This window comes from Engystomops pustulosus, chromosome 6 (genome assembly GCF_040894005.1).
Source record: "Engystomops pustulosus chromosome 6, aEngPut4.maternal, whole genome shotgun sequence".
Taxonomy (NCBI): Eukaryota; Metazoa; Chordata; class Amphibia; order Anura; family Leptodactylidae; genus Engystomops; species Engystomops pustulosus.
The window spans coordinates 125,193,084-125,208,521 of NC_092416.1; the positions used below are offsets into that span (position 1 = coordinate 125,193,084).

General features: G+C 42.2%; 1 protein-coding gene and 1 long non-coding RNA gene across 2 annotated transcripts in view; one reads left to right on the top strand and one right to left on the bottom strand.

Moving 5' to 3' along the window:
* Window positions 1-15,438, bottom strand: part of LOC140064222 (uncharacterized) — a 113,759-nt gene that overhangs the window by 48,230 nt on the left and 50,091 nt on the right. The window lies entirely within an intron of this gene.
* Window positions 1-15,438, top strand: part of SRMS (src-related kinase lacking C-terminal regulatory tyrosine and N-terminal myristylation sites) — a 39,393-nt gene that overhangs the window by 3,355 nt on the left and 20,600 nt on the right. Inside the window, exon 3 of the mRNA XM_072110894.1 lies at window positions 7,553-7,719. Within this exon, the coding sequence (XP_071966995.1) occupies window positions 7,553-7,719 (167 nt within the window). The remainder of the gene's footprint in view (window positions 1-7,552; window positions 7,720-15,438) is intronic.

Sequence of the window (15,438 nt, forward strand, 5' to 3'; positions counted from 1 at the left end):
TCAGTATATATATGAGAGTACCACTTTAATACTCCATACATGGCCCATACAAAAAATATGGTAGTAAGTTGTTTCAAATTAAAGGGGGTACTTCTGGAGAAATCAAGGTTTAATCACCAGAGGCGACAGGGCTTTTTTACTATGAGAACGGTCAATCTGTGGAATAGCCTGCCTCAGGCGCTGGTCACAGCAGGTACAGCGGATAGCTTCGAGAAGGGTCGAGATGCCTTTTTAGTCGTAAATAACATTAATAGTTATGTTATATAGAATTGTTTCCCCTAAATCCCTTCCTCATCCAATCCCTTCCCTTCCTTGGTTGAACTTGATGGACATGTGTCTTTTTTCAACTGTATAAACTATGAAACTATGAATATGTCAAGACCACTCTCCCATCCTGTTCTCCTTTTGTATTAGAAATTAGAAAAAAACATTTATGTTTTCATGAACGGATCTGGGTCCACAATGGGGAAGTAGTTAAAGGGGCTTATTTGTATGCAAAAGAGAATTCAGGTGCACTACTGATGTGGCCACAGGGTGCACTGTCTATTGGCCACTCCCACAGAGAGAATATAGGGCACCCTAATCAAGGTGCAATGGGAGGTGCTGGTAAAAATGGTAAGAAAGTGTTGACAAGAGCTCATAGCCATATTTCAATGGTGGTTGAAAGGCTGCAATACTAATGTTCTTTACATTTGGCACACCTCACTATGTTGTTGTCTATTCTGTTAGAATTCTTGGGTTCAAATACCCTGCTCATATATTTAACTCATTAAGGACCAGGTCATTTTAATTTTTTTGCATTTACATTTTTCACTCCCTGTCTTTAAATATCAATAACTTTTTTATTTTTTCGGCTTTTAGGGCTTGTTTTCTGCATAACAAATAGTTTTTCCTCGTGACAGCATTTAATATTCAATGCATTGTATAGATAAGCTGGAGAGAAAATTAAAATGCAATGAAATTATAGAAAAATCACATCTGGGCGATATTCTTGTGGACACTGTTTTTATGGCTTTTCATACTTCGGTGTATGGAGCTGTGTAAGATATAATTTTTTGCGGAACAAGCTGATGTTTTCAATGCAACCAGTTGTCCTAGCCACTACCAAGTTTCACTGTTGAGATGGTATGTGGCAGGTGATGAGGTGTGCCTGTTTTCTCCACGCATACCACTTAGAATTAACACCAAAAAGTTCAATCTAGTCTGGGAGTCTTTCATGTGCTTTTTTTGCAAACTGTATTCAGGCTTTCATAAGTCTTACACTGAGGCAAGGCTTCTGTCAGCACACTTTGCCATAAAGCTCTGACTGATGGATGGCTGCAGTGATAGTTGACTTTGTGGAACTTTCTCCCATCTCCTTACTACATCTCTGGAGCTCAGCCACAGACATCTTGGGTTTCTTCTTTACCTCTCTCACCAAGGCTCTTCTCCTATGATTGCTTAGTTTGGCTGGACAGTCAGGTCAAGGAAGAGATCGTCCCAAACTTCTTCCATTTAGGATTTTGGAGGCCACTGTGCTCTTGAGCACCTTGAGTGCTACTTAAATTCACTTGTAACCTTGGCCAGATCTGTACCTTGCCCCAATTATCCTCATGATGTTTTTCATGTGCTCTGACAAGTATTGTGAGCTGTAAGGTCATATATAGACAGATGTATGCCTTTTATAACTAAATACAATCAGTTTAATTAAACAAAGCTGGACTCCAATGAAGGAGTAGACCCATCTCAAGGAGCATCAGAAGGAAATGGATAGCATGTGAGTTAAATATGAATGTCACAGCAAAGGGTCTGAATACGTATGACCCTGTGATATTTCTGTTTTCTTGTTTAATAACTTTGCAAAAATATCTATATTTCAGTTTTTTTTTCTCAAGATGGGGTGCAGAGTGTACAATAATGAGCAAAAAAAGAATGTTTTTGATCTTACCAATTGGCTGCAATGAAACAAAGAAAAAATTGTAAAGGTCTTTCTGTACCCACTGTATACTGCACCAGATTATTTAGCATCAGACACAATGATTAATCTTGCGCAGCAGTAGACTGGTCTAATTCATCTGCGGCTGCACTGGACTAAAGATTGAAACATCACTACATTAATGCTTACTGACTACTAGAGCGGAGCAGAGTTTGTGATGGATCTCATTGCAGATTTTTTGTCAAAGCAATATGGTACTTTTTTGGTTTACAAGCTTATACCTCAGGTTAGACACATGGCAATATTACTGTAGAGAACCTCGGACACTTTGGGGGAGATTTATCACAACTTTAACCTGTCTGATTTGAGTGTTTTTGCATCCAAAAATTGGTTGATGCATGTCCGTAATTGTTCAATTTCCAGTGCACAAAAAATGTACATCAAACTTATTAGTTATTATAATCCCCCCCTGGCATAATCTCTCTACATCAGAATCCATGAGTCTGTTTCCAATGGCGTATTTACAGGCCCACAGGACTCAGATCGGCAGATTAGTTTTGGTGTTTAGCCCCACTTGATGCCAAAATGGGTCCAAGATACTTTTCATATTTTTTTGTTTTGTTTAGGGCTGCAAGGGTCATAGATATCCCCCTGGACTGGAGCATAGGGACTTTTTTATGGTGGAGCAATAAAGGCTTTAATAGAATTGGTTTTTTTTTTTTTCCACCAGATGTGAGAGCATTTTTAACGTGTAGATACACCAGCTAACAAACTATTTTGTTTATAACCAGATACAACACTTCCTCCTGAAGCTCTTCACAGACCTTCCCTGAAGCCATTTTCCTTTGAGATGGGCTTGTAGGCTACTAACATTAGGGATGTAATTTCCTCCTTGTATTTGGCCCAGTTCTCAGATTCCAGATGTTTTCGTATATGGTCACTTGAAAGAGGGATCCCCAGAAGAATTTTAATGATAATACCTGGGTGGGGTTTTAATAAATTTCTCCTTGGTAGAGGGATTTGACTCCTCAGGGACTTCATGTATTGTACTTTCTTTCATAAGGCAATTGTTTTAGGAGTTACTTGGTGAAAATCCGATTGAATTACCCTATTGCAGGTTTTTTTTTTAAATCCAAACCTATCAAATGATTTGTCATTTATGTGTTTGTGACAACTGCATGTGCCTGGAAAACTTAGATTGCCCCAACCTTATCTTAGTTGCAAGATGGATAGTGTAACGAACTCTCCAGGAGAGCGAGTATTAAAGCTAGTATTCTCACCTCTAGCGTATGGACTGGAGCCAGCAGCTCTCTTAAGAATTTTAATAGAGTCTTTTATAATAACTTTATTTGCAAGTTATGGAATTATGGGCTGTCCCATCCAGATACATTTCTAGAATTAGGAAAGCAGGGAAAACGCGTGCCTGGGTATCAGTCGATTCTGGAGACCTTGGATAAGGAGGTATGCAGAACTCTTGTTTGGAACATATGAAGTGGATCATGTTTGGACTCAAAAGATCCTGGAAGCCCCTGGAATGTGTGTCTACCCAACCCTAAAAACAAAATGAGCCCTGTGGCTATTGTTCTCTTGAGGGGGAAATATTTGTACATCAAAGACACAAGGAACCTAGAACTTGCTGGCCATTCCTATCCCAGTGGTAAAGCACACAGTAATCAACTTTTGATGACTGCTTATACCTATTGTACTCTCCTTGTAAATTGTACTGTCATATATGTGTTGTATTGTCTAGTGTCCCCATAAGGCAATTAAATATATAATTTGTACTTTTATTTCCACGGATTATATACGTCTTATATATGCTCTACTTGGGCTTGCTTCTGGCTCGATATAATTCTGCCCTGAACAAGAACTGGTGGCAGAAACTACTGAGCTGACAAAGTTCTGTTTAACTGAAGCGACTTAAAAGGGACTCTCAGCCTTTCATGGTCGTGGGCGAGTGTTGTGCCATAGTGGAGCTTGTCTATCTCCCTTCCTGTACTTCTAGTAACTCATCTGTTCAGGAGGTGTCTGTCAAAATCAATATGTAAATCACCTAGGGGGTACGTAACACCAAAACCAGCCTTTCAGTAGTATAGATTATTAATATGACAGGGGTGGGGATGTGACACCTGGCACCACTGCCGATCAGCTGAGAGAAGAATTGGCAACAGCTTTGCTATACACAGGACATAGACAGAAGCAGACAGCGCTACCTATTGTGTAGTGGTGGTTCAGGGCTATAAATTAGGTGAATGGCATCTTAGCCTGTAGTAGCCCTAAAACTCCACTACATCATTAACAGCACTGTCTGCTTCAGACAGGGTGTTGCTCTCCTCTGATCTGATCCTCCTGCTGTACTCTGCCTGTATTCTGGAAAACCCATTTAAACTTGACTCTAAACATATTGCTGCAGTATGTCATATATGTGTATGTTATTTATTTTCTTTTTTTCTTTATATGCACATTTATATGAACACTCAGATACATTTATGACCTGATACATGTACTGTACATTTATAATCTTATATACATATATTTAAAACTCACCCCCATTCATAACCTTCATACACATACATTTAATCATTGGTATAAACACTACATGTGTATGATCATATTATTACATTCATTATACACTCATACACACATATGTATGCACTCATATATACGTACACTCATAGGCTCATTTACACACATGTATACACCAATATACATTTACATTATACACTCATATACGCACACATTTAACACTTGTAAACTATTATATACTCATTAAGTAGTCAGATACACATGTATACATGTATAATTACACATATAAAAACATATGCATAGTTATGTATACACACTTATTCACTCATACATACACATTATACACTACTCAAGATGCCAATAGAGTTGAATATAGTGATAAAGCCAAGAGCCCTCTGCTTTATGCTGCTGCCATGTGTAACAGAGGCCGGCAGGTGCAATATGACAACATCCCACCTGCTGGCTTCAGTACTGTACACCGCTGTAGAAGAGGACTGCTGCTGTGTTTAGTAACAGGGAACAAGAGGGAGCTGGGGGGGGGCACAGTATGAGGGGATCCACCATATCAGGTGGCTCAGTGTGAGCAGGGGATGTGTGAGGGAGACACAAGCTGAGGGGGGAAGTGGGAGCCATAATATACTGGGAAGCTGGGCACAATATATGATGACCACAGTATAAGGGGGAGATGAGGGTCACTAAGGGGAGAATTTAAGTGTGGGTGGGTGGAGTAAGTGATAGACTCACACACATAAATTGTACACCAATGTACACACATTATATATACCCTGTGAACTTACATGCACTGATATTCTCTGGAAGCTGCAGTCTTCACATATGCAGGCCTCATAGATGAGTAAGGGAGACCTCAAGGCATTATATGAAGCTTCTTGGTCCTGCATTTATAGATGGCCAGTAGATGGCTCAGCATAAAGTTCTGTACTATGGAGGATGTGATGCATAATATGTGACACTGCATAGCACATTCTCTATCTTTAGTTTGTATGGCAGGGTGGGTGGCTGGAGCCCCTTACAATCTAAGCCCTGCAGGGCCTGATTAATGTTGGTGGGGGCCCCTGGGCGCAAAATCTGGTGGGGGCCCCCATTGAATGTAGTCCAGACAGGGAACAGCAATCTCTATATACTGCTCCCCAGCAATAACTATATACAGCCTCCCCAGTAATCACTATAAACAGCGGCCAGTATTCACTATATACAGCTCCCCAGCAATCACTATATACAGATCCCCCAGGAATCACTATATACAGCCTCCAAGGAATCACTGTACACAGTTCCCCAGCAATTACTATATACAGTTCCCCAGCAATCACTATATACAACTCCCCCAGCAATAACTATATACAGCTCCCCAAGCAATCACTATATACAGCCCACCCAGCAATCACTATATACTGCTCCCCCAGTAATCACTATATACAGCTCCCCCAGCAACCAATATATATAGCTCCTAGTAATCACTATATACAGCCCCCTACAATTACTATATGCAGCCCTCCCAGTTTTCACTATATACAGCTCCCCTAGCAATCACTATATGTAGCTCCCCTAGGAATCACTATATACAGCCCTGCAGCAATCACTATATACAGCTCCCCCAGCAATTACTATATACAGCTCCCCAGTAATCACTATATACAGCTACCCATCAATCACTATATAAACCCCCCAGAAATCACTGTATACAGCCTCCAGCAAACACTATATACAGTTCCCCCAGCAATCACTATATACAGCTCTCCCAGTAATCACTATACACAGCCCCCGCAATCACTATATACAGCTCCCCCAGCAATCCCTATATACAGATCCTAGCAACCACTATATACAGCCCCCAGCAATCATTATATAAAGCTCACAGTAATAAATATATACAGCCCCCAGTAATAACTATATGCAGCCCCCTATAATAACTATGTACACCCCCTATAATAACTATATGCAGCCTTCCTATAATAACTAACTATATACAGACTCCTATTATAACTATAAACGCCCCTATAATAATTATATACAGTCGGTAAATAGGTAAAATAATATAATTATACTCACCTTCCATCGTTCCCCCGATGCGCGCCGACCTCCTTCCCTCATGGTGTCTGGATACTACTGGATATCGGAGGTGTACCAAGATGGTGCGCCATTATGTTGCACCTCCGATCATCTGTGGCAGAGAAGGGAACTTATTGTTCCCTCACTCTGCCATAGCCTGTATTCGGGGCACATCTGTTTGGTACGGCCCGGGGAGCCTGGACCCAAATACACAAAGGGCGATTCAGGCAGCCCGAATCGCACCCATTTGGTGGGAGCCCTTTTAAGGGCAAAGTGGTGGGGGCCCCGGGGCACGCGCCCCGTGCGCCACCCCTATATTCTGGCCCTGAAGCCAGAGTACCCTGGTAGTTATGTCCATGATAGCAGCCAATATGAAATCATTACTTTCCAAAGCCTATCATTGGCATGTAATAATCTGTAACACAGGACATATTTATGACGGTGCTTGGTTTCCTTGTTAAAAAAATAAACTACACTAATGCTGTAGTTTATAAAAATGGTTTTCAGCCTTCTTATGCGAAACATTGGCAAGGATAGGGATGAGTGTCTGAACCTTGGGGACCTTCCAAAATTAATTCTTAGACAAATGAGTTTTTCTGAAAAGGATTGTAATATGCAGCTATAGCACACTAACCGTACCAAGAGAAATCTTTGTACAGGTGAGTCACTAGACCAAAACATATAAACAGATCCCTTTCTTCTTTCTGTTATGATCAGTGGGATAATTCATGTTTGTTCATATGCACTACTACTCTCCTAGCTTTCCTCATAAAATATGTAGTAGGGGCTCCAAAGATGGCCCTAAAGCTTGGGTACCACTCTACCCTAAAATATTTAGGTCCTCGGGTAATGTTGTTCAAATAAATGTTTGGTTGATTTTGTTTCTTCAAGGATTCTTCTTTATTGGTCTCTCCTATTTGACTGTAGGATTGGCTGTATGGGCTGTATGGGATAATACCTTTCTTGGACATGTTATTTTGTATTGCATCTGTAATGAGCATTTTTAGATCTCCTATTTCTGACATTCCTCTTATTTGCCCTCAGTTCGCAATGAGAATAAGGTCACTCATTTCCGAATTAACATGGACTCCAAGAAACAATATTACTTGCAGAATGGGAGAACCTTCCCCACCATCCAGGAACTGGTGACCTTCCATAAAACAAACTGGAAGATTCTGAAAACTCCTCTACTTCAGCCGTGTGTGGTGGAGGTAACAGCTTTTCTGCACTATTTTTAGACAAAGAGCACTATATCATACTTACTATAACTGTAGTATATTTACCAGCAATGCATTACTGTAAAGGGGTGTGGGTTGTTAGAATCAATTGTGCTGTGTTTACCTAAGGTGCGCACAACTAATATTCTGTACATGAAGTCATATAATAAGGAAGGTGCAGAAAGCTATGATGATATTACTACATATATGGTTTCTATATTCTCCTACATATTGACAGCAATAATGACAGTATTATAGTGGATATCTTTCTATACATAGGAGTATTAGTATAGTAGTAATTTGTTCTATGATTATAAGGAAGTTAGTGTAAGGAAGCAGTTTTATAGCGATTACATTTTTTGTTTCATATAGCAGTATTATAGTGACAATTTTCTTTCACATAAGAGGAAGTTTTAAAGTAGCTATTTTCTTATACATACTATTTCCTTCTGAGTTCAGAGCTTGTGAGCCACACTCAGGGCTGGGAGTTGATTGACAGCTGCCTTGCAGTTTCTGATCCATGGAAAATGTTGGGTGGTTTAATTCTGTAGCTCTGTGTTGGATGATGCAGGGGTTAGCCAGTCAGCTGCTGGGGGTGGCATCTACAGCTGGATAAATTCCCAGGGCTCAGTTCACTCATGATGGTTATTTTTTATTTCTATTACATGACTCATTGTACCTCAGCTTGATGCAGTACTTCTGTGGCACTCTTGCCTGTTTTCCTCTTACTTCTACCTGACTCTGTGTACTTCGGCATGATCCAGTACTTCTGTGACTTGTAGTGCTACTGTCTGTGTTTCCTGGAACTTAAACCATGAACTTGTACCTGAGTGTGTACTCAAGCTGGTACCCTGAACCCCAGATTGAACTGGAACCTGTATCTGAGCCACTGTACAGTCTGAGCCAGTACCCTAAACCCTAGTCTGAACTGAAACCTGCATCTGAGCCGGTATCAAGCCTGAGATGGTACCCTAACCCCAGTTTGAACTGGAACCTCTTTCAGAGCTGGTATTCAGCCTGAGCCAGTACCCTGAATGTCAGTTTGAACTGAAACCTGTTTCTGAGCCATTTATTCTGCCTGAGCTGGTACCCTGAGCCTTAGTGTGAATGGGAATCTATATCTGTTCCAGAAACCTGTATCCTGGCCTGACCCAGAACCCTATATCCTGACCTCATCCAAAGCCCAGTACCCTGACCTTGTCCAAGCCTTGTGTCCTGACCTGATCTGGAACCCTTTATCCTGATCGGACCCAAATTCCTGATCTGGAAACCCTGAACCCCAGCTTGATCCAGAACTCTGGATCCTGTTTCAGAGCCAGTACCCTGTTCCAGAGCTTGTACTTCAATCCCGTGCCTGTTCCACAATACTCATATGCCTGATTATTTATTTGACCTAATCCTCTTTTTTCAATATAAGGACCTGCCCACATATTTAACAAAAACAAATTTATATACAGCCGGAAAATGGCCCCATGCCTCCCCACGCACTATGAGCAGGACATAAAAAAATATAGAGCATGTCCTATTTTTCACTGTATTTCCATTCTGTACAGCCTATAGAAGTCAATGGGAGCATATAAAATACCAGTTAAATATATACTGCATTACAGCTGTGCACTGTACGCTGCCGTGTATATACGTGCTGTATCCAGAACCAGTGGGAGCCAGCCAATAGTCAGCCATCCATCATTTGCTAGCCCACTGTATTTTATAGGGATACGGATATAGTGCCATACGGTGCAATACGTTGCTATACGGTTGCAATATGTCCAGTATTTACGGCTAGAACACAGCCGTATATATTCAGAACAGAAAAGACCATACGTGTACATGAGGCCTTAGATTGCCGGTCATGTCTATAATGATTAGTAAAAAATAAAACACAACCTCTAAGAAGCAGCACTGCAGATGACAGACATGGGGGGAGATTTATCGTACGCTGACGCTACGTATGCTGGCATATGAAAATGCCCTGGCCCCTGCTGGATACATCATGAGATTTTGGACCAAATTGCTCCAGGTCCAACCTGGCATAGTTATGAGTAAAAACCTTTGAAAATGCTGCAGTGAATGGTTGCATGTTTTTGGAAAGTGCACAGGCACGGAGCCAGGGTCCCCTACCCTTTCAGCCCCCTCCATGCCCATGTAGCATGGCGGTGATTTAGTCGCAATATCTTGCATTGCACAAATATTTTAGTCTTCGACACCAGAAAACTGGCATAAGAGCACTGATAATTCTCCCCCATGGTGTCAGATCTCGCTAATGCTTGCTGCAGTGTTCTGAATTCAAGCCATGCCCAGGGCTATTTGCTGGAATCCTTGATTGACAACTGCCTTGCAGACTCTTTTGCCTAGGAAAGTTGGTTGCTGTAATTTTAGAGCTCAGTTGTGTATCATCTGTGATTTGAGCAATGGACCGTCTGTCCAGTCAGTTGCTGGGGGCAGTGTCCAGGAACTCTGCCCAGTTCCATTACACCTTCCTTGTTTTACTCCTTATACTTTTGTCTCTTTTTTGCTTGCTATTGCTTTTGCTATATTGTGTATCTAACCTTTGGACATTCTCTTGCTCTTCGATTTGTGTAGGAATTTTGACCAAAAGTCCTTAGCCAGTAGGGTTTGCGAGGCTTATTAAGTAGGTGACAGGAGTTCAGGGTGAGTTTAAGGCCTACACCCCTTTCTCTATTGTGACACCCGGTCATCCTCTTTCCAAGATGCAACCCAGAATCATCACAGATCATAGATCTGGTATTTTTTAAATTGCCTGCAAATTGGTACTCCTTATTCAGCTTGCCAAAGTTTTTTTTGAAGTTGCATGTCCTTTCCTCCTGCCAAACAAATAAATTATCTGCTCTTTTGAAATCTAAAATCTTGATCAAGAGAAATGTATCTTAACAGGTCTTTTGACATCTAAATCGTGAAGCCATTGTGTTTTTAGTGTCAGAATAAAAGAATAGTAAGATATATTCTCTATTGATATTCTAGGAAAATATATTTTTTTAAGTAAATTCTTTAAAGGCCAAGATAATTGCCACCAGGATCTGTTTGCTAGAGTGACTCAAAGGGCTGGAGTGTAAGTCTGTTCAGAACTTGAGATACATTACACAAAGAAACAGTTCTGACTGTGGGCTTTAACTTTTTTACATACTGACAATATAGTATCTATAACTGCTGGGGATTAATTTCTTAGAATCTCAACAGCCAAAATCTGGATGAAAAGTATACTCTCGAAAAAGGTATACTCTAGAAGAAGGTAGTCTGGAAATTGGGACAGCCTGTGCTCTTTTCTTGATAGAAGAAATAATACAGGGAACAAGGCCTTTCTGAGACTGAATGGTTCTGTCCAAATAATATACAATAATATATAACATTATATTTTTACAGATTTTCCAAATTAATGGGCCAGACAGAATGGCCCACATTTATTAAAGCCTTGGCACCATTTTTTTGTCTGACTTTTCATGTTCTTTTTAGTGCAAACTGCTTGCACATGTATTCATAAAGTGTCTGCAACACATTTGTGTCACGGCTGCAGTATACCTGATGCAAAACAAAATTCTGCACTTAAAGCGGAATTTGGGTGCACAATCAGACTGTGCCCCTAATTTATCATGCAGTGTCCGACAGAATTTTGTTGTACACTCTGGGGTACTTACCAGATCTCTCAAGTCCACTGAACTGTCCGTCTATAATGCAGCGTGCGGCAATTCACTAAGATCGTGTGCCATAAATCATGAATGTATGGCTTCCCCACACAGGTCCAACAGAACTCACCGTCTTTTCTGTGGTGCACCTTTAAAATAGGGCATGCGATACAATTTGAAAGTTAAATACAGCGAATCAGTCTGACCGTCAGGCGGTACACACCCTAATTTGTGTCGTGTGGAAGCCAGCGCAGTTGCCCCACAAAAGGGTCGCGTGCGACACAATCACAGTGCACACAATTCTTAAATACCTGTGCAAGCCGTTTTAGCCATGAAGAACATGAACAGTCCGACTAAAGTGCATCGCAAAGCCCTTGGTAAATGTGCCCCTCTATGTTAAAAGTGCACCAAAAAGAAGTTGGTGCTTTCTACTGGAGAAGTGCAGGGGCTCCAGATTTATGATGACCGTACGACAAATTTCATGCACACTCTACAGGCAAATTGCTCATAGTGTAGTTTGCACTATTTTTGATAAATGTGGGACAGTATCTGGTAATCCAGGGCATTTTCAAAACAGAACTGAGATAACTTCTAAATGTTCATTGCCATTAAGTTCATCTTCAAATAGCCCCATTTTTCGGTGAGAATGTAACTGCTTTTCATTTTCTATTTCAAGATTCGCTCTTATATTCAAAGATTTATTTAGATCAATGTCTTTCAAGTCTTTGATAACTGATTGTGTCCAGGTTTTATTAGACTTTTTGACAATAGCTTCCCACTCCTAATTCGATAAGAGTTCAATTCAACAGAATAAAAAGTTACTGTTCCAGCTTTTCCAAATCCAACAATTACCTACTTTATTCTTACATTCAAAGACAAATATACAAAACCAACGTGTTTCTGGTACTCTGGCTCGTGAATATGAAATGTGTTGGTTCTGTATGAGTGTCTGTGAATGTGAACATGCCTTAAATAAATAAGCTAATGATTAGCTCGTTAGTCGTTATTCGAGACGAACTTTTCCCGATGTTCGAGTGCTTGTCTCGAATAACGAGCCCCATTGAAGTCAATGGGAGACTCGAGCATTTTTCAAGGGGACCAAGGCTCTGCACAGGGAAGCTTGGCCAAACACCTGGGAACCTTAGAAAAGGATGGAAACACCACGGAAATGGACAGGAAACAGCAGGGGCAGCATGCATGGATGCCTCTGAGGCTGCTTAATCGTACCATTATGCCAAAATTATGGGCAACAGCATGGCCATGACAGAGTGACCGAATGAGGCTAGATAGCATCTAAAACATGCAATAATTGACCCTGACACTATAGGGGACGGCATGCAGAGGCAGCGGCAGGCTAGAGAGTGTCATGGCGACATACCCTAAATGGACTCAGGCTTCAAACCAATGGGTGGAAGAGAGGAACCAAAGGAGGTGAGCAAGAAGCGCTGAAATGATTTCCTATGTGAACAAAAGGTTGACGGTATATTTAGTCGATAACACAGCATGGTGGCGACATAGTGACCAAGTTCCATAACGTATCTGGTGAAACACCCGAAAAATGAGCCTGACACAGCTCTTTTGATAAGGGGACGACATGTGGAGGCAGCCATGGAGACGACTTCCATGATTAAGAGCAACAGTATGGGGCATTCATATTGCGCTGCTATGATTGCAACTTCAGGTCTCCAGCATGGCGGCGACAGATGGGCCGAGTTCCACTATGTATCTGGTGAAACACCTGAAAATTCTGCCTGACACAGCTCGTTTGATAAGGGGATGATGTGTTGCATATCCTCTCGTGCTCCAGCGTCTGGGGTATAGAGAGTTGAAATGAGACATTGGTGGACGCTGTGGAGGATCGTGGAGGCAAAATGGACAGGAAACAGCAGGGGCAGCATGCATGGATGCCTCTGAGGCTGCCTAATCTTGGGATGGAGCTGGCGGTCCACTGCCAGGCGAGCTTTCGCCTGTCCAAGCCCCTGTCTCTCGGCTCCTCCCCACCCAAAATGGGCCTGGGGGCCAGAAGCGTTTACTTTGAAAAAATTATAATTTTCAAAGCAGACCAGGTTGGAATAGCATAGTGGTTCTATTTTTAATTGTTTTTACGGAAATGGTTCCATGATTAAGAGCGACAGTATGGGGCATCCATATTGCGCTGCTATGATTGCAACTTAAGGTCTCCAGCATGGCAGCGACAGATGGGCTGAGTTCCACTATGTATCTGGTGAAACACCTGAAAATTCTGCCTGACACAGCTCGTTTGATAAGGGGACGATGTATGGAGGCAGTGAACTAGTAGTAGATTAAAGGTGCTGCAGTTAAAACTATGTTAGTTGGATCTTGGGATGGAGCTGGCGCTCCGCTGCCAGGCGAGCTTTCGCCTATCCAAGCCCCTGTCTCTCGGCTACTCCCCAAACAGCACTTCTAAGAACCTTTTGTATAAGATCAAGTGTAGTAGTGTTCTTATAAGTTTGGGATATGGCGGGTGAGGGGAATGTAAACAGATGCGCAAGAAGCGCTGAAATAATATCGGTAAATGATAAAAGTTTGCCAGTATATTTTGTGGATTACACAGCAGGGTGGCGACAAAGTTAACAAGTTTGATGTGGAAGCCATGAAAACAACCCAATATTCTGCCTGACACAGTTCGTTTGATAAGGAGACCATGTATGGAGGCAGCTATATGGACGACTTTTGGAGGCAGCTATGGCGATGACGTGTGGAGGTAGCAATGGAGACAACGCGTGGAGGCAGCTAAAAAGACGACATGTGGAGGCGGCTATGGAGACAAGTTAATTTGGATAGTGCCTTTATGTGGCAGTCCAAAAAAGTTTTCAAACCAGAGGAGCAGGTAGGTGGTCCTCCAGAAAAATTAAATAAATTGAGTGCCTGTATGTGGCACTCCCAAAAATTGTTTAAAACAGAGGACCGGGTAGGTGGCCCTCCAGAAAAATTAAATACATAGAGTACTTGAGAGGCGTGGACGCCGCGATGTGAGGAAGCACGCCGCGATGCTCCTCCCCCCAGCCAAGCGCTTCCTCCCGCAACATGATGGAGACTCGGCGGTCTTGCGATTAGCTGTCTCCGGCACCTGAGACTATCAAGCACCGACATCGGAGCGTCCCGGGACCCAGCCTTATCGGTACCGCACCGCCAGCGGTTTTTGCCGGTCGCAATACTCCGATAGCCTTACTGCTCCACGGATTTTCTCAGGTACATCGGCACGGGGGGACTGCGCCTCGCCTGTTGTGAGAGGTGAGGGCAGCCGCCTGTAAAAGCTCACGGAGTTTACCGGCACCGAGGGATCGTGGCACTACAGCTGGGCAGGAAGCCAAGAGGGGTAGGAGAGCATACTGTGAGCTGCATGGGAGTAAGAGAAGAACCTCGGCTATATGCGCAGATCCTGCTAGATACAGCTACGGGAGTTGGGAGCCGGACAAGTTACGGTTTCCGGAATATTTCTCCACGTGGAAGACCTGCAGGGATGTGGTGAGGAAGACTGGTGAGATCGTTTGACTGTATGTTGCTCCCCTGCTTTTGCTCTAGACTCAACTAACTGCTATCTCCCGCATGCTTTGCAATTTAGCTTTATGCTATAGCATCTTTATTCTTTCATTAACCCCTCGGAAGGCTTGACCTAACGCAGGTGTTCGGTAATAGTGCTTCTGGAGATTTGAATTACAAAGTGATATTGGCCAAATATAGGAGACTCTCCGGCCGAATGGTCCCTCATGTGTCGTCTGAACTAACAACTAACATCTACCCTTGTCTCGCCCTGTGTCAACTGCTATATCCAAGAGCAACTAGACCTGATATCGGATTGCTGAACTGGTTAACATCGGCATAAAGAGTTTTGAGTTAAAACGTAAAAAAAAAAACATTTCTCTGATGGTGTGAAGTGTACTGGTTCGTCGCTGTCTGCTCTTTTACCTGTTTTCACCGCAGTGATAAGACCCTTTTTTTTTTTTTTTTTTTTTTTTTATTTCTTTGGGTGTGCACGGCTTGAGCCAACGCCGCATATACTGAACATTACCCTTTGCCAGTTTCTGTGTTGACGGTCAACACTGTATAC